This window comes from Citrus clementina, unplaced genomic scaffold (genome assembly GCF_000493195.1).
Source record: "Citrus clementina cultivar Clemenules unplaced genomic scaffold, Citrus_clementina_v1.0 scaffold_3, whole genome shotgun sequence".
Classification (NCBI taxonomy): Eukaryota; Viridiplantae; Streptophyta; class Magnoliopsida; order Sapindales; family Rutaceae; genus Citrus; species Citrus x clementina.
Genome location: NW_006262339.1, coordinates 18,665,203 through 18,688,069, shown reverse-complemented (window position 1 = coordinate 18,688,069; position 22,867 = coordinate 18,665,203). Strand labels below are relative to the sequence as shown.

Genomic DNA, 22,867 nt, shown 5'->3' with positions numbered 1-22,867 from the left:
AATCTCTGCAACCCGCCTAAATAGGATAGTTACTCAGGTTGGTGGTGTGCATATTGAATTTGATGTTGAGCTCTTGAACAATATTCTAGGGATTTCTAATAATGGACATAGGGTTTATACATCCAGGAAAGCACTCTCTTTTAGTAGTTTTTCTCATCATCGCGGTGTCCGAAACATTTATCGTGACCTGACAAATGACATTTGTAATTTACCATTTCGGTCTCAACCATTACCTCTACAAGTTCGTATCCTGCATACTATTTTACAACATATCATTACACCTAGGAAGGGCCACTCAGATGAGGTAACACGGTTGGATGTTGGGTTATTAGATAGTTTCATTACTGGGAGACCTATTAACCTTAGCTATGTTATTATGAGACACATGTTGAGTACTCCCACGGTTAACCACCGCTTGCTTCCATATGGCAGTATCATTATTAAGATACCGCGACGCTTTGAGGTGTTTATTCTAGATGCAGGCTATACGGAGACTAGACAGATTGGCTCAGAGGCCATGACTAGTATTGGTTTTTCTAGAAAGAATGGGCAATGGATTAATACTAAAAACTCCAAAAACTGGGATACCTTGATTGCTCGAGAGGATAATCGGATGCTCAACGATATTTATTCTCCCGATTAGCTTCCAAATTTTAAATTAAGGCCTCATCCTCCTCCTCCGCGTCGCCGTTCTGTTCCCCAGCCTCTAGCTGATTCCGATACAAAGGAGCGTGAGATGGATGCTGATATTCCATCTACTTCGATGCCACCTCCAGCTCCAGCACAGCCTTTTGCTTCCGAGCTATCTGCTGTTCCTGAGCAGCCCTTCGCTTCTGAGCCACCTTTAGCTCCCAACCAGCCTCTTACTTCAGTTCAGCCCCCTACTTCGGACGCTTTGTAGCAGTTGGCGGATGATGTTCGCAGGATTTTGGAGAGGCAGCAGCTGATTATCGATAGGTTGGACACTTTCTCCAGCGACCATCAGTAGCTTCGTTCTGATTTTCAGACCTTCCAGTAGTAGAGCATCGATCAGCAGCTTGAGCTTATAGCTGGACAGCGCACTCTTCTTCGTTATTTCGGTTATGATCCGGGGAGCACATCTTCACCACCTTCTTAGTTTCTGAGTCTCATATTCACACATACATGTCATATTTTATTTCTTTGTGTGTTGCTATTTATATTTTGGGTATACATTGCTATTTCTCTATGATTTTGATGATGAATTGTTTTTGTGCTGTTGGATGATTTGACATTGGATGATTTACTGTTAAATGATTATATATTGGCTGATTTTATATTGGATAATGGAGTTGTTGGTATGTTGGATGATGGAGTTGTTGTTAATATATTTGGAAATGTTTTTAATCTCATTTTGTATTAGCGGATTTGTTCCATTTTAAGGGGAAACTTTGCCAAAATTATTGCTCGCCAAAACTAGGTAATTTCTTTCTCACCTCTATGCTTTACATCTTTCTTTTCTCTCTTTTCTTTTTTATGATGAAGAGGAAGAGATTATGTTATGCTCCTGTATTTTGTGTATATTGATAAAAGGGGAGATAGCGAAATAAGAATAAAATTCACTTTTGAAATGAATTTTGCTTTTAAAATACTTTTTGCAATGAATTCTTTTTAAAAATGTTTCCTTGAGCAAAAATCTGTTTATTGGACATATTTTTAATTGGCCATACATTTAGGGGGAGCATATATTAAGGGGGAGCAAAATATTGAATGAAGTTTGTCATCATCAAAAAGAGAGAGAATGTTAACATGTATAGGTTCATAATATTAATTTTGATGATAACAAACTTTAAATATTTTTTATTAAAATGGTGGAGCTATTCGTTAATAAACGAAAGCCTTATAATCATTTCAATTATATTCATAAAAGTTGGAATTGTTAAACTTGAAATTGAAAAATGATTCTCTGCAATATCTACCTAAAACTGTGATTATGGAAATAAACGGTGAATCATTTTTCTTTAAACGGTTAACCGATTAGATTCAGAGAGTAATGAATTGCTTAAGCTCTAACTGGTTAAGAAAAACAGAAAACACAAAATGCTGGGAAGGCTAGTGGAATTAAACCGTAAACCGTTTATTGAAACGGTTAACCAATAAAATCCAGAATGGAAGATTGTACTCATCTTGTTACTGGAAACAAACGGCAAAAGTTTAACTGAAACGGATAAGGCTAATTTTGTTCTGCAGGTTACTGGAAACAAACGGCGAACCATTAATTACAAACGGCTAACCGATAAATTCCAGAAAGGGTATTTCGTGCAAATCTTTAACCGTTTAATGTAAACAGATAACTGAAGTTTATCTTGCAGGTCTCTGGAATTTAACGGCAAAAGGGTAAGCCTAAATGGCAAACCGTTTATTTGAAATTTGACCCAACGATAACTTTGACCAGTCTAAACGGTTAACTGATAATGGTTAACGGCAAGCCATTTTTGGGCAGACAATCTATAACAGCTAGTGTTTCAGCTCCAACTATAAATAAGCTCATTCAAATTCAAATAAGGTTGATCACAACACAACTATTGAGCTTATATTCGAGAATACAATCTTCATAGAGCTTTAAACACATCATTGCTTCATCTATTCACACATTGGGCATTAATTTGCAATCTTAAATATTGTGTGAGAGAAAAATAATTTATAATTTTTTATTTTGAACGATTGTAAGTGTGGGGATACACTTGGGTTAAGAGATTTGGGATAATCTCTTGTTGTAAAGGTTCGTTGATACCTTGGAAGTCAAGTGTAAGCATTTGAAACCTTGAAGGCTTGCTTAGTGAAATTCTCAAGCCCAGAAAACTTGGAGGCATGGACGTAGGCGAGGTTTGCCAAACCACGTAAAAATCTTCGTGTTTGAATTTCTCTTCCCTTATCTTTTTATATTGTAATTGATTTAATTATTATTGCTTTAAATTCTCTTTAGATTTGCATGATAATTTGTTTTAGAATCAAATAATTTTTAGAATCTCAATTCACCCCTCTCTCTTAGGTTGCACACTTGTATTTCATAAGACATGTGCCTAAATTAGCTATTGGCTTATATGGGCCTTTCCGTTACCTATTTCACAAGTTCCAAATACTCATAATGGTGTATTTACTTCCTAAATTAAGGAATCGGAATTTAAAATAAAAATAATTGATGGTGTTTACCTACTAAAATAAAAATGAGATTGAAAATGAAACACACGAGTCCTATAAATTTTTAGGATTAATGATCTTCACATCAGGGGGTAGGGAATCAAGTTTCCATTTCTTAAACTTTCCATTTTACCTTCACCCAAATTTTATAATTTCTATTTTATCTTCAAATAAAATATTATTACATTGTATCATTTTATTATTAAATAATATGAGTAATAATTTAACAATAACAATACTACTAATTAATGATAAAAATTAATAATAAAAATTAAAAAATAATTATAACTAATAATATTAATATTAATTAATTAATAATAATAGTAATGATAATTTTTAAAAAATAATAATCATTATTACTATTAATGTTAAAATTATGATTATAATTATTATTTTTCATTATCATCATCATCATCATCACCATCACTATAATAATAATAATATAATAAATTAATTAATTAATGATAATAAAATTAATAATAATAATGATAATAAAATTAATAATAATAATAATTTTAACTAATTATATTAATATTAATTAATTAATAAATATAGTAATAATAATTCTAACAATAATTATAATTATTAGTTTCATTATCATCATCGTCGTTGTCGTCATTATTAGTCTTATTATTATTAAAAATAATTATTTTGAATAATAATAATCATCAAAATTATTATAACAAAGAATGACAGAAATTTATTAGTAATTTGCAACAATTTATTACTATTTTAAGACAAAATAAACACATCAATGATAATATAACTCATTCCGATTCTGATTCATATAACTAAGTAAATAATTTATTATGATTCTCGTTCCCTATTCTGATTCCCTTCTATTTCAATTCCAACTCATTTTGATTACCGTTGTAGTAAACACATGATAATAGTAATGCTAACATAATAGATTGGGTCTATAAATATAAATACATGTCTTTTGTCGTTTTGTCAGATAAGGTCAAGGGCTAGTTATTGGGTCTAATATCGATTTTTAAGTAACAACAAATTTAACTAAAACTTGAGAACAAGATAAAAATCTTAAGAATCAAAATGAAAAATTTAGTAATCATTGGATTGCAATTTATCACTTTATTTTCCAGTCCAACATCCTTGTTCATAATGTAAGAGTATTAACGATATACCAATAAAGCCTACTGCTAGTCTAATGTTTGTATTTAGCTTAGGAATAGAAAATAATTGGTGTTAAATCTCAAGGTTTCACCGAGTAGTTTTTAATTATAAAATTCAATTTAATATGAATATGTTTACAAATAAATTGATGGCCATATCTAATGGAATCCATTAGCCAATCAGATGTTCAGTTAATTATTATAACATTCGATCTTAATCATTACAGTTGATTTTGTAAAGACTAGGTGTGATAATATTCAAAGTTATTTGAATGAGTTTAAAGTTTGTGGAAAATGGTCTGTTTGAATAACCGTAAGGGTATTAGAAGGTTATTCTGAAACCTTGGGGGTATTATCGAATTTAGGCTAAACCTCAATGGTTGCCATAAAATATTACCCAAAAATTACAAACCCGATCGGCTAGAAATCAAATAGTCAAAAAAACGAAACCGCTCTGGAAACATAAAAATAAAACCTTAATATCATCGAATCAAAAACCCTAAAAGCTAAAACCCTTGATTTAAAAATTTTAACAAATAAATAAAAAGAACCCTAAAACCCTTTCTTGTAAAACTCTCTTGCTCTTTTGAATTTGGGTGTAAAATAAGTAAATGGGTGGGATTTTGATTTGAAGAAAGGATGCTGAAGATTGTAAGAACCTCTCCTGCTCGTCGGTTTCTTCTTAATAGAAATAGAATCGGTAAAGAAAACTGCAACCACTCTCTCTTTCTCTGTGTTTGAGTTTGTTTAGATATGAAGGTTTTTTTATGCTTTTGTATTTTTATTACTAAGCCGTCAACTGAACATTTTGTTGCCTTTTTTTTCTTTTTTTAACTAGCATTTGCTGGAAATGATGAAGTAAATATTGTGATTTTGGGATGTTTTTAGTGTATTAGATCAATATTAAAGAAAGGGAAAACTAACTGATGATTGGCCATGGACAATATTGGTGGAAGAAGCCATCTTATTTTGCTTATTGGTAAAAAATTAAGGGAACTTTCGATTCTAAGCAGAACAATGCATGTGGTAAGTATGTAAAGAAGTATGATTGGAAACGTGAGGCGTAAAATGATTAAAGCTATGACTTGTTGGAAAGGGTCGCACAAAGATAAAATGTTAGTCACAGCAACCTATCTTAGGAAATGATTATACATGTGTGTTTCCGTACATGTTTAAGAATATATTTATGTACTTGTGAAAAAATTATATACTGTGAAAAGCCTACAAAGTTTTGCTGATCCGTCAGTGCATGAAGTAATGAAGTCTGATAGCAAATGTAAATGTAGTCTCATTGGTAATGTCAGACACGACAACTTCCTGGATTTGGCATAAGGAAATGAATAGACGTGTATTTCCGTGTTCCTGTGAAAAATAAATGTAGTATATAAAAACCTATAGATAGTGAAAAGGGCTGAAAAAGGTTGCATTTAAAACTTTCGTTGGAAGTTGCTTATGAAGGATTTTAATAAATAAAGCTTAGCTTTTTGTAAGGGTCTATCTGACTAGCGTACATGGTGATATAGCCATCTGGGTTCAGCTCAGCTGGCCGTGAGTGCACTTTGCACCCACTGTTACCTGAGATCAAGTCATAATAGAGAGTAAGAGTTGGTGTTTAGTTGGTCAAGTTTCTCATACCCATCCGTTTTTCCTTTTAAATCTTTAGTATTCATTTGTTGGGTTTCTAGTTGATGCAATGTATCACGTCTTTCCTTTTTAGTTTTGCGTTTTCCTTATGTCTGAATTTTCTCAAATTATTTGCAACCTTGGTGCTTGACAGTTCTCACTGGGTTAAACAATGTTGTAAATGGATCAAATATTCAGTGGCGTGGAAAGTCATATGCTGCCTCTGTTCCTTCTGACGCACCGAAATCCCAGAGAGGTCGGAGGCTTCCAAGAGATGAACGAAAAGCTATGGTGGAATCTTTTGTAAACAAGTATTTTTTTTAATTTATTTTTTTATATCTTCTTTAAACAGCTACATCAAGCTGTATTCACACCATGATTATTTTTTAGATTGACTCTTCTTGAGGGTATAGTTGTTAGATTTTTTTTCCGATAAGAGGGTATAATTATTATACGAACACAAGGAAATTGTGTTTTGCTTTTAATGAATGTGCCAATTTTGAAAAGGCAAATAGAGCATTCGGAATGAATGAATTTAAAGCTTGGCTTTTTGAGGAAGTATACGGCAAGGAGATATCATAGCGGACTATGATTTATTCATTTATTTACATTTTAAAAGGACTGTGATTATCAAAAACAAGGTGAAAATATATATGTATATTTTTTTTGGTACTTACAACTTCATCTTGGCAGAGATTGTAATTATCTTAAAGCATTCAAAAATTAGGTCTTTGATTCTTTGGATGTCCTGGTTAATCTATAGGTATCCTGTTACCGAGTATTTGTATCTTGTTCTTTTTCCAATTTAAACTTTAGTAATCTCATCTAACTGTGTGGTTTCTTTTGGATGGGGAAAAGAAAGAGAGAACAGATTAATAGCCTTTTATCCCTTGTACCTTGGGGAAGATCAATGTGGAGGAGAAAAGGGGAAGATGAAAGTTACTTTGTTCAGCAGATAAAAAATTATTATCACTCTGTGGTTTTATGAAGCTACTGTTCCATAGAAGTCAAGTAACACCATCCCTGGATCAATACACCAACAGTGAAGAAGCTATAACAAAATTATGATTTGTCGCTTGGGAAGCTTTCTGAAATGGGAAATTTTTACAGTGTTTAGGAAGACAAAACTAGTAAATTCCATTGATTTTTATTTCTTCACATTTTGTTGGAACTTGCCGGTACGATAGATTTTGTGTTGAGTTTTCAGTTTGCTGGTAGCCTGAGAAGTATGGTCCTTAAGTTTGTTTAGAAACATATCTTATGTTCTCTGTTTTATATCATCATCTTATTGCTATTGTTTGTTGTTTGTGATAAAGAATAATACAAAAATCAAAGCTTTTGTGTTGAATCTTACCATTAATTTAATGTTGTACAGGTATAGAGTAAGACATGATGGGAAATTCCCAACTGCATCTGATGTTCGCAAGAATGTGGGTGGTTCTTACTATGTTGTGAAGATCATTCTCCAGGAAGTGGTGCACAAATGTAAATCATCATCTCCTGATGGGACTGAAAATTTAGTAGGAGATGGACTACTTAAAGAGCACGAAGTATGCATAGATGGGGGAACTCAAAATGAGGTTGATAAAGTAGCTGCTAATAATGTGGAGATTGGTGATGTCAGTGAAAAGCATCTAGAAGTAGAGGGTGGCCCATTCACTTCCTCTGTAGCTGAAAGGAACATCTTTGAAGAGGTTGAAAATCCCACAGCTCCAGTACGTATTTGACATCTTTCACCTTTTGTTTGATTGTTTGCATTTTTTTTTTTTTGGGTGGAAATGGTAGTTACTCTGTCAAAAACATAATTAGATGAATCAGAAATTTTAAAGCCTTTTAGGGTTTATCAACTGAATTGTGGGTTCATGCCCATGGAGGTTGGAAGGTTGATTGTAGGAATTCCTCTGCAGTTGAAATTAGAACACTCAATTGATAGATGTATTCTGCATCATGATGGAGAATATCTTGACATTTTTTTTTAAAAATATTTTTCTCTGATTCTTTTGTTATGGTTTGTTACTTTTTTAATGGCAAAAGTGTGGTGCTGAAAACAAACTGCTGTAAGATGATTGTGGAAGAAGCAGATTTGGTACATAAACTATGTGTGTAACGTACATGTGTGTGTGTGTGTATACATACATCCTCCCCATTCTTGGGGCAAACAGAAAAAATGATAAAATGAAATTATTTGTTTTAACAATTTTAAAGAAGTCCTGGATGCGTGCTTGCCACGACAATTGCATCGAAATGGGGCTTTGATAGTCATATTTTTTCTTGTTAATAACAAATGGTTGTCTATTTATATGCCAAGATAGCTTTCACAGATCTTGTCTTATGATCTTATCTAAAAGCTTTGCATCTTCAATGTAGTTGATAGGAATTTTTGGTGACTTGTTGATTTTTTTTTCTTCTTCTCCTTTGGTCTTGAAATCCTTGATGTTATTATTATTATTACGTTTTCTCTTTCAGTTGCTAGAGTGGAGTCTTTTCTCTGCCTATTATAGTTTATGTTTTGTTCTTGCAGGATGGTCAGCCTGGTCCTGTTAATCTGATGACAGAAAATAGTAACAATGTTAGTTATCCCCAATTTATAGAACCGGCGGGTGCGAAATTGGAAGGAGCTGGGGAAAATCATCTGGATTTTGTTGGAAAGGAAATACATCCATTCAAAGAAGTAACTGATAAAACTTTTTATCAAGGTCAAGATACAGCAGAGAACAGGAAAAAAGAGGAACCTGAGGGTGCCCCTTCTAATTTTGTTGCGAGCGAAAGTCCTCTGCCTATAGGAGAAACTGAGGAAGTTTCTCATCCTTCAGCTGGGAATGCAGATGAGAAAGAGGAACAGGTTGTATCTGAAGTTTCAGTGGAGTCTGGTGACACACAGCACAAAGTTGAGCAGTCTAAAGGGTCTCCTGAGCTCGAAACAAGTGCAATGTAAGTTTGTTTCTATAACAGTTGTGAGTATTTGTACATCTTGGAAGTAATGTTTACAAATTCTGAAATAGTGTCTACTTTGCCTAGGATTTGTTCCATTGAAGCTCAATAGGGAGCACAATGAGCAAAAGTTAGAAAACAAAGGAGTTTCTAGATTATGTCTATATAGATGTGGAAGGTTATTGTGAACAGTTAGTCTTAGCTAGCCCACAAGGATTTTGATATACAACACGTTACTGCTTTGGAGTTCTTGAATTTTAGGCTTCGAAAGACTTAGTGACTTCCCGATTTGTGGGACATGACTCTGATAGTGCTCTTATGGGTTTCTCACACATAGTTCAGTTAACTGGCCTTGAACATGGCTTAGGTTTTAAAACAGACTCTTCGAACATTTTTATCTCCACTTGAACCATATCATCTCTGTTTCTTGTTTTTCTAAATTTTGGCAATCCCTTTAATTTACCAAACTGAAAAGCAAATTCTGTTCTGCAGTGACAGTTCTAGTAGGCAGACCGATGATGCAGAAGTTCCAAAGAAAACTACTCTGTGGGACAATCTGAAGTCATTTGCAGATGACTTTTTCAGTATGTGGAGAAAATCTTAAATCATTGTCGATAACTCGAGAACTGTGATATTGGCATAAGAGATTAGTAGATTGCTAGCTCATTTTCTTGAATGTCATTGTGTTATTTGTATAGCATATGCATTTTTTTCATGATAAGCCCTATCATTTGCAAAAAGATAGCTGCTGTTACATGGAAGAAGTCAGGATCACAGGGGGCAACTTTATTTTAGGAGCAACAAAATGTGTCCATTTAAGGAATGGAACTGAGAACTGTGGATTCTTGGATGAGCAAGGATATTGAGGTAAATCCATCGATTGGGGAATAAATCAATTGGTTAATAGTGAAAAATTTACGTTGCATGGATTTAAATTTTAAAAAATATTATTGTCATCACCATTTAACAAATAGAATGTCACTGGCTGACATCCTTCGTTGCTGCCGAATATCCAATAATAGGTCATATCTCTCAACATTCAATAACTGAAACTTTCTTTTCTATTGGTATCTTTCATTCACTGGTAAAAATTCCTCTACTACTACTACACCACAACCAAAAGAACTGACTACTAATTTTCTTTGCTTATTTGCTTTCTTTCTTCTCCTACTATTAAATCTGTCTCCCTCTCCACTTGTCCAATAGCTCTCTATTCCACTCTAAAGCCTAAAACAGCACCTGAAAGAATGGCCAACTTCTTGACATTTTGCAGTAGCTCTTTCCATTGCCATTTTTTCATTCCTACTTGCCATGAATGTGATTGATCAATGTTGGGGAAGGAACCCTGACCGGCGGAGGCACCGTTATTGGCTTGCTACATGCTCCCGAGGCATTTCATGAAAGATGATCAATAACGTTGGTAAAGATGTGATAAGTTACAAAGTTATAGATCCTAGTGATCACCCTTTAAGCCCTAAACGCGGAACCTGAAGATATGTCATGGATCATTTTCCAAAAGAACATTAACATAACACTCCTCAAAACTGCTAATTATCAGTTGTTTAATTGCCATTGATGGTCGTGGTATAAACATACACATTACAGCAGCTGCATGCCTAGGGGTGTGTAAGGTAATCGACACCATCTCATTCCCTGTTTTCATGCAATAGTTTTTCAAATGAAATATGCAAAATTTTCTATTTTCTATTTTCTATTGATGAATTCTTCGGGCAAGTAATGTATCACTCAGACTATACATCCACCACTGTCAAGCTGTGGGGTCAAGCTTTGTGATGGGTTACAAACCCGAAGGTAATGCGGCTAGGGAAGGTTGATGGGGATGCAATCAGGTCGTTGACAGCATCAAAGGTTTGGATAGATCACAGCACAGCTTGACGGATGTAACCGTCCATAACAACTGGTTTAGCAACCAGGACAAAGTTATGCTGCACCTGACATGATAATGGATATATATGAGACAGGAACACGACGGTGACTATTGCTTTCAACCATTTTGGACCTGAATGCAATTAACAAAGGCCGAGGTAATATACTTGCGTCTTGCTAAATTCTTTATCTCTATCAATAATTTGGCTACATTACATAAAGGTATCGATACCCAAAAGTACAAGAGTAAACTTCCAGCATGAAAGATTTTCAAAACTCTGAACTCAGAAATTCAAAAGGCAAGAGTCTGAACCATGCGATGCAAGTACAAGAAATATAAATCATTGTAAGACATCAAAACTTTGCAGGGTTTGCAATGGATTTGCTCACGTAGTCAACAACCTGTACCAAGAAAGGACACCAAATGCAATTGGGGGAAGAGTGAATCCTAGTACAACCTATTTATTGCACCAAAATCTGGAAACAAAGAGGTAAATGCAACACTTCTTATAACTATTACAAAAGAATAGCAAATGGAAAACAAAGAGTAACATCAGAGGAATTATCTTTTTTTGAATCATATAACAGTTAAAAACAAAAAACTAAAACAAAGAGAAAAAAGCCTTCTAACTAATCATTACAAAAATTTAAACAGATCGCAAGGAGGCAAGGAGACTCGTTAAAAACAAAAAACTAAAACAAAGAGAAAAAAGCCTTCTAACTAATCATTACAAAAATTTAAACAGATCGCAAGGAGGCAAGGAGACTCATGGAAACTTTTTGCTGTTGAAGATGTCTTCAAAAACGGAGCTTCTTTCCAAGAAAACGGGTTCTGGAAAAGCAAATCTGCAGTATAATGAGGAACAAAAATTTCAAGCTGCAGATGCCAGGTCAGAACGTCCGTTGACAAGTTCATCAAGTGCTTTCAAGTGCTCCAGGCGACTTAGGTGCTAGGTCGACTAAGAGAATATAGATAATGAACAAAAATACTAGGAATTTTTTTTTTTTTTTTGGGTTTCAGTCATAGCATGTAATCTACAAGTTTCTACTTTGGCTTTGTAGAACACAGAATTCATCAAACAACTAGTCTTGTTCGGACACTGGAACACGCCACACTAATTAAGAAAGCAAGCAAAAGTTATCTATTACAGAAAAATGAATGAATATGGGCTGGCTCTAGCGATACCCCTCAATTCTACAATCAATCTTCATCATCAGAACTTGCATATGCTAAGCCTAATAAACTTTTAACAGGCTTTTCAACCTCATTCTGACCTCCTGGTTTGTCTGATTTTGATGTAGTTTGCTCTTTCTTCTTCACCTGGTCAACCTCAGGCTTGATATTGTTTGCTGCTGAGTTGCTAGAAATTGCTTTGGGCTGATTACCATCAGATGGGGTTGAAACTCTCGGTTTCTTTGGTTTGACTTCCAACACCTTTTTCAACAGATCCTGCTGTCTACAATTACAACAATCATATCAGCTACACAAAAGAAGCAATTGAATAAGCAGAACTGCAAATTGTAAAGACAATATAGGTTATGTTTCTGTTTATGCATGTGTGCGTACGTGTCTCTGAAAGAGTAAACACACATACCTAATCCCACTCCTCGGCTTGGGCTCAACACGAAGTGGCAAGGGAACAGATGCAGGTGATGAATCTGCTAAACTTGCAGCTTTGTATCCATTGGTTAAGGAGCAAAACTAATAAGCTGATCTTTGAAACCAAAAGCACCAGATTATGGAAATGATTAAGAAATATACTATTAGTATGCTGCAACATGTTTAAGCCCATGACTGAGTCAGCAACTTTCAGATTTATGAGATTCTAGTAAAAGTATTAATACTCTAAATTTGTGTTTTTCAACTGTTATCATCATCAAAACAAACAAAACTTGAATGACAACAGAAAAAGAAGATGATGCTAGCTCTTAGTTTCAAATAGAAAAAAATGCAGGGCAACAATGAGTCGTGTCATTAGATTCTGCAGTAACTGCAAAAGCAGATATTAAAAAAACCTAGCAGATGGAATAAAAAGACCCAATTTGGAGTTCCAGTTACACACATTTAATTGGTTTCCACAAGAACCAGACAATTAGTTCACAATGAAGCCCATGCTTCAACTACATCAAAGATGCAACAGGACGAAGAAAACACACTGGTTTCACATGCTATTACCTCCATGTCCTCCCCAAATACTAATTTATCAACATAACAATGATATAACATAGAGCATATAAAAAAGAAAGGATATCTTAAAAGCAGCAAAAGCCCGTTTCTCAGTACGCCGAAGGAGGCGTTCAGCATCCTCCTCAGCTTCCATCTGCTCCTTGAGGTAGAGCAAATCATCACTGTCCAAAGCTGCACAAACAAACCTCAACACACTACAGATATGTTTCATATTGAAGAGCTAGCCTAAGTGGGCATTCACCCAACTGCTTTGACTACCTTCCTTTCAAAACTAAGCAGAATTACAACAATTACAAACATAACCTCGATATAATGTAACAAAACCACAAATGTACGCACATACATGACTACACAGAAAAGAGAGAAGGGTAGTACCTCCACGGCCATGAAGATAACCGCCACGTTCACCAGCAACTTCTTGCATCTGCTTGCATTAATCACCCAATAGGACAAAGCCAACATCCCTGCCGGGGCATGTGATCAGAAATCTTCCCAATTTCTTTAAATTTTTTGGTCACAATAAAATTAAACACAAAAAAAAAAGAGAGGGAGACAGTCTAACCTTGGCAACCATGCGCTGAAAAGTGATGTCTTCATCGTCTATTTTGTCTTTCCCTTTACCCCATTTCTTGTCTGTGCATCAAAATTTAAACAAAATCAAGAAAATATTACTACTTTTACGACGACGACGGGGCACTACAGCAGTTTTAACATAATTATGTATAAATTTAACCAGATTGAAGGGGTTTAAACGTAATTACTACCTTTTGGGTCGCTGAGATTTGTGTATTCTCGCACTTCTCTCCCCGCCATCTCCTTTCTTTCTTTTTGTCTTTCGGAGTTCTCTTCCTGTGTTTCTGCTTCGACCTTTTTGAGGATTCTTCTGGATTTTCACAAAATACAAATAACTACGATGACTTGTATTTTTTGGGCTTCTATTAAATGGGCTCTTTACGGGCCAACTTTTTTAAGTAATTGGGCGCAATAGAGCGGCCCAAATAGTTTTTGATTTCATATGTAATTATTATCTATCGATACCCTTTTTTCATGTTATTAATTGATGTGGCATAACAATTATTTGATTTGTTTCAGTGTATTCTCAATAAATTAGTACTCTTGGTCCCAAGAAAAATTTATTCATTAAGAAAATTTTAATTACTCAAAATATAATTTAGCACGTTGTTCCTAAGTTGAGATTGACAAAATATATTATTTAATCGAAATATCAATTTATAGAGTATTAATTTATTGAGATTTTTTTGAGATTATATGGACATTTCAAAATAATAATGTACCGCATTAGAAGGAAGTGAGAACAATTACTTTTGTGTTTGATTTGAAATTAGTTATATGTTTGGTTTAATTACAAATTAAATTAGAGTTTAATAAGGCAAATTTACATGTGATCTAGATTAATCAAGTTGAATTAAATTATGAGACATATTACATATGGAAGGCTAATTCAAATTATTCCAGTTGACTTTAAAAAGTCATCCAAGTGCAATTCAAACTTAAACTCGATCTAAACATATTCAGATTGAATTCAAATTAGGTGAATAATTTGGATTAATTTGGATTCGGATCGGATCGATAATATCATACTGAATTGCATGTGTTCGAATAAATCAAATGAATCTGGAACACTTGCAAGTTGAAGCACAAAATTGAAATTGCAGCAAGCTAGCAAAGGGAAAGGGGAAGACAAAAAATGAAAGTGTGTTCATTTAACATCAATTATTTTATTAAGGACTTCAATAAATTGCATCCTAAAAGCAAGAAAGCCAAATCAAACAATTAATTTTACAATCACCAAAAATAAGGAGAATGATATGTAGTCAAAAACAAATTCACAAGAAATTCAAAAGACCAAACCTCTACAAGTTTTTCAAAGTCAAAGTATCTATTCTTATAACCTCTGCAACTCACAAGTTTTGATGGATCCGACTCCATTTGAAACTTTTGTAATAAACAAATAAATGCAGTGGCTAGGTTTAGGACTTTTACAATGTGAGGTTCACGAGCTCAGCAGTTGTCAGTTGCATCGTCGTTTGTGTACAACTAAGGCGTCGACAACTAGAGAGCTGGCTGACTTTCTCTCAAAGAGAATGGATGGGTTCATAGGTGATGCGGCTGAGCTGCTTATTTGATTCTTTTCATTTTGATTTGGGAATTTAAGGATTAAGGTTGTCTTATTTCTTATTTATATTTAAGTTGTATATTCTTTCTAATTGTAAGTGCAATTCGATCAGATCTGATACAAATAAAAACCGATAAAATTACAAAATTCTTATCCGATTGGATTTAGATCAAAATCCGAATTCGATAAAAAAAAAAATAGTTCAGATCAGATCAGACAGAATTGGCCAAATTCAATCTGATGCCCATCGCTAACTGAGTTTGAATAGTTTTTTTTTTTTTTTTTTGAGAAGGAGTTTGAATAGTTAAGATGTCTTTTAGCAAATCTTTCTATTAACATTTATCCTTATGTTCTTGTGTGATTATATTATGATTGCCATGCTATTATTGTGAAGGAAAAAAATAAGTAATATAATGGGAAAAACAGATAAATTTGTCTGAGATATAGCATTGTTTCAGCAGTTATTAGATTTTGGAATTGTAAGCCTAGGTTTGTGATGTCAGAGTCAAATTTGGTCAATTATATGATAAAACCTCTGAACAAGAGGCTAGTGGCAAATAAGTTAAGGGGAATGGGACTTTATCTAGAACCAAAGACAAAAATGATGGTAGCCTTACCTATGTGATTGGAGATCTTATAAAGTAAGTTCATAAAAGTAATAAAAAATCACTTGTTGTCTTGTAGCACTGTTGATTTGTTTTAGTCCTTTCTACAGTGACATGGTTGCTTACTGTAGTCATTAAGTTTTGAGTAATTAGGCTCTTAAGGAACTCCTTAGCCCCACATTTTGTGTATAATGGTTTGTCAAAGTAGCATGACACACTTGCAAGGGATTTACCTATATGAGTATGAAATTGGATCCATTCCTATGAGAGCAAGATAGGCATCTTAGAGCACTCATGAATTCCATGAAGCACATGGTCATTAAAGCATCATACTACTGAATAGCAAAACTCTTATAAAATTTAGTGTGGGCATCTAGTCCTCTTCGTTACACAAAGAAACATTAGTTTATAGAAACTCTAAGTTTTATCAAGTTTTTGTGAGACAAGATTAATTGTTCAATAGCCTATTCATAGCCTGAAAAAAAATAGTTTAGATATCATACTATTAAACATAAAAAGAACCTATACAAGATTAATTTTATTTGGGCTTAATTGTTATATCCATGAGATGACATAAATTGATTTCGAGTTGTCACTTTAAAATTGAGAATTAATTGATAATTAGATAATTACTAGTTGAATAGTGGTAGATTTTGAAACCTTGGTAATTTTTGTCTTATTGAATTCTCCTTTGTTTTAGTTGTTTTCTTAGTTTAATTGGTTTAATTTTCTTAGAAAGTCAATTTGCTCAACTTGGTTAGGATTAATAGTAATTTTAGATTTAAATTGGACTTTTTAATTTATAACAATCTATGTGGGTTCAACCTCGTTACCACTATTCTATTTTTGGATTCGTGCGCTTGCGAGTATATTAAGTTTTTCACAACAACTACTTTCTTTTGTTCGTCCTTCTTACATTGGTAAATGTTATTTTGAGGCACAAAATTTGGTCTTAAGAATAAGTGCTCTTGCACACCTTGACAAATCCTCTATATGTTGGTCTAGTGTGTCAATTTCATCATTATGGGATACAACTTTTGTGTCCATGGCTACAAATTCTCGAGTGCAACTTGTGGGTTAAATAAGCCCAAGTGGCTAGAGCCACTCCCTCACAAATGTGAGGGAAGTGGTTCGAGCCTCCGCAGACGCATTGCAGGGGTTTAATTTAAATTTCCTTCCTTGGAGTCCCAGAGCTTGAGTGAAGGCAGTCTTTCTCCCAGGCTGGGAGTTTGACGTCCCTCAAATATTTGAGAGGGTTAAAAAAAAATCTGAGCGGTGCCATATAAACATTAATGTCAACAGGTCTCAGTATATATATATATATATATATGATTGTACATATTAGTTATATTCTCATATAATATGAGTTGTAATTTGAGCAATAGTCTCATGTCATAAAAAATATATATATATCTATATCACTATTCTCAATTGTTCATCTTGCGAGCAATGGATTAAAATATCTTGCAGGCAATTGTTCACCGCCATTGTGTTTGCTGATTGGAATTTCTATTCCAACTTGTTTAATTTGGAATTCAAAGAAATAATATTAACTCATATTTCCAATAGATTCTACTATATATTATATATTTTCATTTAACTCATACTATTGTTGTTTTTCATCAATTTATATAAAATACACAACGAAGTAGTTTAAGCAAAAAATATGGTAACGAGAGAAAAATAATAATGTTAATATTAAAACACATTGTCCGAATACTGAAACATATTTAGTTCTTTGACACAATATTGTTGTAGGTATTGTTGTAACAGATGTCAACTGAAACTAAACTAACTTGATGAGCTAGATTACAATAAATGTTCTCATATTTAAAATAAATATTATGAGAATCACCTATATGTGACAAGAAATTAAAGGATAATATATACAGTAGGGAAAATAATATGAAGTATATTCTATATCCAATTTATCATTTATCTTGAATACAAGAAATCAATGAATTCAAAGTCCGAAAAGAAAACTCTAATACAACTTATATATTTCTAGTATGTATATCTATCAACAATTATTGGACCCTTATTTGATTTAACATCTAGATCTCCTCAAACACTTGATTCACTTGTCAATGACCTCGCAGACTTGGCATCTGCAACTTGAAATGTTTGTTCCTCGGTGTAATTCAAATATATGTTTCTGTGAGGAAGCACCATTTTTAAAAAGATCCCCTACTGGGAAAAATTTCTTTGAGTCTCCTTGGCTCCATGTAATCTGTTTAGTTTTGCACAATTAATGATTAACTCAAAGATTTTTTTCCCTCTCTTTAAGATTTAGTGTTGAATTAAGTTTACTTTTTTGTTTCCTACTTTTGGTGCAATTAACAAGTTGGCTTGACTCTTGATGCTAGGGTTCATGCTTCCCCCGATTGCGTATTGTGTCTGTCCATTTTAGGTACAAATTGTTGGCTACATGTGCAAATCCATGGCGAACCATGTAGGGTTTTCAATTTGTTATATAAAAAAAGTTGACCTAAAGGTTTAAATTGATAAGTAAGAGTCCAATAGTAGTATTAAAACAAATTTTCATAAGTCTTCTTATTTGAAACATGAATTTAGACTTGAGCCAGAAGATCATAGATGGGTAAAAAATGTTTGAGCTAGAAAATAAAGAAATAATCAAATTCGAAAGAGTTTGTGCATAATACAAATAAACCTTGAGGCATTGGTTTTCATACCATGTTAAAAAAATTGCTTGACTAAAAAAAATAAATTAATATGTAAGAGCTCCACATCGGTATGAGAGATGAGAGTGTAGCAAGATACATACCCTGGCAATCTTTGGTTCCGATTAGGGCCAAAATGATTATTCACAACAATGACCTTCATGTTTTGTCTCTTATGTATTCATCATCATGTCCAAAAAGCTTCACCTTCTCTTGGTTTCTAAACCAGTTGTTTGAGATGGTGACATCTGTCGAGCCACGTCTTACATCGATCAGCCCATCCTGACATTCATATCGTATGTTGTGATCTATCCAAACCTTTGATGTTGTCACTAGCCTGATTGCATCTCCGTCAAATTTTCCCAGTTGCATTATCTTTCTGTTTGGACTCATCACAGGGCTTGGGCCCTTCGCTCAGCAATGGTGGATGTATAGCCCATAAATGATCACATTGCTTACCTGAAAAATTAATTAATTCATCGATGGAAATAATGTAAGAAAAATTATTAAAAAAATCATTGCATAAAATATTGGAATGTGATGGCATGCTGATTAATTACCTTGTATACCATAAGGCATGCAATGCCTGTAATGTGGATGTTGACACCTCGATGGTCAATGGTACTTAAACTACTGATAATTAGCGATTTGTGGAGTGTGATGTTCATGTAATTCTAAAAAGTGATCCATACTTTTTGTGGAATCAATGTGGCTCCATATCTTAGGGTTCCAAGTTTAGGGTTTATAGTATCATCACCAGGATCAGTGACTTTGTAATGTACTATGTCTTTACCAACATTATCGGTTATCTTTCCAGAAAAACTCATGGAACATGTAGCGACCTGGCATTGATGCATGTGCCAGTTAGGATTTTTCCTCCAACATTGATCAGTCACGTTCATGGGAAGAGTAGATGTAGGGATGAAAACAATGGCAATGGAAACAACTATAGCAAAATGCCACAATATTGCCATGTTTGGAGGTCTTGTTCTTAAGGATTTTAGAAAGAAATTAGAGAGATTTATGAAGAAGTGAAAATGGGAGAGAGATTTTACAGTAAAGAAAATTGGTAGTCAGTTTGCTATAGTTAGGGCTCCTTTGGTTGGAGTATAAAATGATGGGATTAGATAATTTTACCCTAAAATTATCCTAATGTAGTGTTTGGTACACAAAAGGAATTGTAGGATAAAATTAATGGAGTCCACTATTTAATCCAATACGGTATCCGAATTTTATAATGAGGGGAGGGTGGGATAAGCTAAAATATAACATATCACTATTCACTGGATAAGAAAAAATCCCAAAATTTCTCTCCATCACTCTCACCGCCAAAGTCTTTCTTCTCGCCAAATTTCCTCTTCATATAGTAAGTCTCCTTAAATCTTGACTAAAAAAAATCAATTTATGTTAAATATTTTTTTATTCGTTTATTTGTTTGTTGTAATTATTTAATAGAATGAATTTTAATTTTTTATATGGTAGTTGAGTGTTTCTTAGTTTCTATTAATTTTCATGTGTATAAGTCAATTTTGGAGGTTAATCGTTTGTGTTGAGTGAACTTGTTTATGGATTAGTTCATGGGAAAGAGTAGCTCCATGAATTTTTTGGGTTTTGACTAAAATTCAAGCTGAATTAAAAAGAGACATTTTCGTGGAATTTCTTTTATTTTTCCAAATACAGTAATGGGATTGTTCATAAGCTAGCAAATCTTGCTATCAATTTCTACCCATATGGTCCAGATTCTTTGTTAGTTTATGTGATTTGCTTTTGATTAAAGCTGGATCTTGTCATTTTGTTCTTTAGTGAATTTATTCTATTTAAAAATAAAAACCAATTATGGAAATTGTTTCTTGAGTAATTCTAGAAATTTATTCTTGGCTCTAATGAATTTACTTTACTGCTTGCTATCTAATAATAGAACTTTATCTTCGTACTTTTGATGAAAATTGTATATTGTCATTTCATTTTTTTTAGTGAATTTCTTCTATTTTAAAGAAAATAAGGATAGCAATTCTGGAAATTGTTTCTTAAGCAATTCTAGAAATTCGTTCTTGCCTATAATGAATTTACTTTACTACTTGTTCTAATAACAGAACTTTATTTTTATACTTTTGATTAAAGTTGTATCTTGTCATTTTTTTTAGTGAATTTCTTCTATTTTAAAGAAAATAAGGATAACAAATCTGGAAATTGTTTCTTGAGTAATTTTGGAAATTTGTTCTTACCTATAGTGAATTTACTTTACTTCTTGCTTTCTAATAATAGAACTTTATCTTCATAGTTTTAATTAAAGTTATATCTTGTCATTTTGTTTTTTTAGCGAATTTTTTCTATTTTAAAGAAAATAAGGATAGCAATTCTGGAAATTTGTTCTTGCCTATAGTGAATTTACTTTACTGTTTGCTATCTAATGATATAAATTTATCTTTATGCTTTTAAGAATACAATAATTAAACTGTCTCTTATGTTGACAAGATTTAGATATTTTGAAAAGAAAATGGTTGCTTTATAAGTTTCTTAGAACTGAGCTAATAACTTGTTCACAGGGAATGTATCTTGATTAGTTCCTTATCTGTCCAGTTATGGTAATTCTTTATGTTGATATCTACTTCACTTTAATATCCATGTGATATGCTCGCACTATATATCTTCCAATAACTAGATATGGATGAAAGAGAAATTATATTATTCTCTCTTATATACGAGTCACGTTTACAGCATTTATGTTTGTGTGCATTGGCGACCGTAGTTTGGTATCGCAGAAGTCGACAAAATGAAAAATATATCGTTGCAAATTGCACATTCATTAGGCATGCAACACGCCTCATTTATCTAGAAAGTATAATAGGCAATAACATAGAATGTGTGAATCAACTACTAATAGATAAGAGGACATTCAAATTATTATATGAGCTACTTCGTATAAATAGGGGTTTGAAGGTTGATGGTACAGTCTCTGTTGAGGAACAAGTATGCATGTTTATACATATACCTGCCCATCATGTAAAAAACAAAACAATTCATAGTAAAGTTCTATGTTCAGGAGAGATAGTTAGTAGATACTTCAATTTGATTTTAATGCAGTTTTACAATTGGAAAATATCTTATTGAGAACACCTAACCTTATAACTGAAAATTGCACGGATGAGAGATGGAAATGGTTTAAGGTACGACATGCTTAAATTCTTGATTTTTATTTTCTCTTTTAATAAAGAGAGTTTGCCATGTTATATCATAATTTTTTTATGGTCAAATGGATTAATAGAATTGCTTGGGGCATTAGATGGTACACACATCAAAGTACATGTACCTGAAGTTGATAAACCACGATATAGAACAAGAAAAAATGCATTGCGGCTAATGTCTTAGGAGTTTGCTCACGAGATATGATGTTCATATTTGTGTTTCCTGGCTGGGAGGGTTCAACTTCAGATTCAAGAGTGCTTCAAGATGCATTATCTAGACCAAATGAATTAAAAGCACCAATTGGTAAGCTAATAAATTAATAATGCATAATATTATTTCGATATAATGCTTTATTAATTATTAATGTTTATATAACTGACTTATGTTTATTAACATTTTTTTTAACATTTGATAGGCTATTATTACTTAGTAGATGCTGGGTATGCAAATACTAAAAGATTTCTTGTACCCTATAAAGGAACAAGATATTATTTATCAGAATGGAAAGATAGATGTGCCCCAATTAATCATGAGGAATACTTCAACATGAAATATTCATCAGCAAGGAATGTAGTAGAGCATTGTTTTGGATTTCTCAAAATTCGTTGGGTAATTTTAAAAAGCCCTTCTTTTTATCCATTAACGATGCAATGCAAAATAACAACTGCTTGCTGTCTTTTACACACAATCTGATTATGAGAGAGATGTCAATAGATTCAATGGAACATGAGATATACCAACTTGTTAATAGCGAAAGCCATGTTGACTTTAATACTATTAATGAAGTTGGTTCTTTAGAGCAGTGGTCTATAGGGAGAAGCAACTTAGCTTTACAAATGTTTAATGAGTGAAGTGGAAGTCGTAGAACTTAGAATTTCTCAATTAAGATTTTTTTTTTGTATTTGAATATTAGAGTTGTTTTAATATATAAATATATATTTGTTTTCATATTAATTTCATATATGAATTATTCCTTAAAGTTATTTCTTGAAATTTATTTGATTATGTAATATCTTTTATTGGTTAGTTATTGAACATGGGTGCTATTTTTTTGTAATATATATATATATATATATATATATATATATATAAGAAAAAATTTACAAAACAAAAAAGCTTGATTTTTTTCAAAAATGATTATGTAATAAAGACTGAAGAGCGAGATATAACTCTTTCAAAGCCATTTGAAACAATCCAGTTGTTTTCAGAGCATTCATTAAAGAAATTAAAAGAAAAGAATTTTAATTATGTTCATATAGGACTAATCCAAGTTGGCATAAAACCCTTAACCAAACCCTAAACAAACCAGATTTTCTAATAAACAGTTGTGCTCAAGC

General features: G+C 33.0%; 2 protein-coding genes and 2 pseudogenes across 4 annotated transcripts; 2 read left to right on the top strand and 2 right to left on the bottom strand.

Annotated features, from left to right (window-relative positions):
* The first annotated feature begins 4,747 nt into the window (after positions 1 to 4,747).
* LOC18047188 lies at positions 4,748 to 9,543 on the top strand. 2 transcript variants are annotated; one of them, XM_024187488.1, is made up of 5 exons: positions 4,748 to 4,992; positions 6,070 to 6,206; positions 7,291 to 7,630; positions 8,437 to 8,846; positions 9,339 to 9,543. In XM_024187488.1, exons 2-5 carry the CDS (start codon positions 6,097 to 6,099, stop codon positions 9,448 to 9,450), a joined length of 972 nt encoding a protein of 323 aa, XP_024043256.1. In that variant the 5' UTR covers positions 4,748 to 4,992; positions 6,070 to 6,096; the 3' UTR covers positions 9,451 to 9,543. The 2 variants fall into 2 exon arrangements, with proteins under 2 accessions (XP_024043256.1, XP_006441494.1); XM_006441431.2 differs by having other exon boundaries at positions 6,070 to 6,226.
* A 614-nt stretch (positions 9,544 to 10,157) lies between these two features.
* Positions 10,158 to 11,416, top strand: LOC112099642 (annotated as a pseudogene).
* Positions 11,417 to 11,428: 12 nt separating this feature from the next.
* On the bottom strand, positions 11,429 to 13,792 carry LOC18047187. Of its 2 annotated transcripts, none has more exons than XM_024189608.1 (6): positions 13,686 to 13,792; positions 13,484 to 13,554; positions 13,297 to 13,345; positions 12,986 to 13,092; positions 12,329 to 12,411; positions 11,429 to 12,190 (listed from the first exon to the last, which is right to left on the bottom strand). In XM_024189608.1, exons 1-6 carry the CDS (start codon positions 13,732 to 13,734, stop codon positions 11,935 to 11,937), a joined length of 615 nt encoding a protein of 204 aa, XP_024045376.1. In that variant the 5' UTR covers positions 13,735 to 13,792; the 3' UTR covers positions 11,429 to 11,934. The 2 variants fall into 2 exon arrangements, with proteins under 2 accessions (XP_024045376.1, XP_024045375.1); XM_024189607.1 differs by having other exon boundaries at positions 13,297 to 13,385; positions 13,686 to 13,706.
* A 3,935-nt stretch (positions 13,793 to 17,727) lies between these two features.
* On the bottom strand, positions 17,728 to 19,318 carry LOC18047186 (annotated as a pseudogene).
* Between the last annotated feature and the right edge of the window lie 3,549 nt (positions 19,319 to 22,867).

What these genes read in the sequence shown, in the direction of transcription:
- LOC18047187 (XM_024189608.1), bottom strand. Translation starts at nt 13,734, where the DNA reads ATGGCGGGGAGAGAAGTGCGAGAATACACAAATCTCAGCGACCCAAAA. An exon ending in AAATCTCAGCGACCCAAAAG is followed by an intron (nt 13,555 to 13,685) that starts GTAGTAATTACG and finishes TTTGATGCACAG; the next exon opens with ACAAGAAATGGGGTAAAGGG. An exon ending in TTCAGCGCATGGTTGCCAAG is followed by an intron (nt 13,346 to 13,483) that starts GTTAGACTGTCT and finishes TAATGCAAGCAG; the next exon opens with ATGCAAGAAGTTGCTGGTGA.
- LOC18047188 (XM_006441431.2), top strand. Translation starts at nt 4,932, where the DNA reads ATGCTGAAGATTGTAAGAACCTCTCCTGCTCGTCGGTTTCTTCTTAAT. An exon ending in TCTTAATAGAAATAGAATCG is followed by an intron (nt 4,993 to 6,069) that starts GTAAAGAAAACT and finishes GGTGCTTGACAG; the next exon opens with TTCTCACTGGGTTAAACAAT. An exon ending in GAGCTCGAAACAAGTGCAAT is followed by an intron (nt 8,847 to 9,338) that starts GTAAGTTTGTTT and finishes TCTGTTCTGCAG; the next exon opens with TGACAGTTCTAGTAGGCAGA.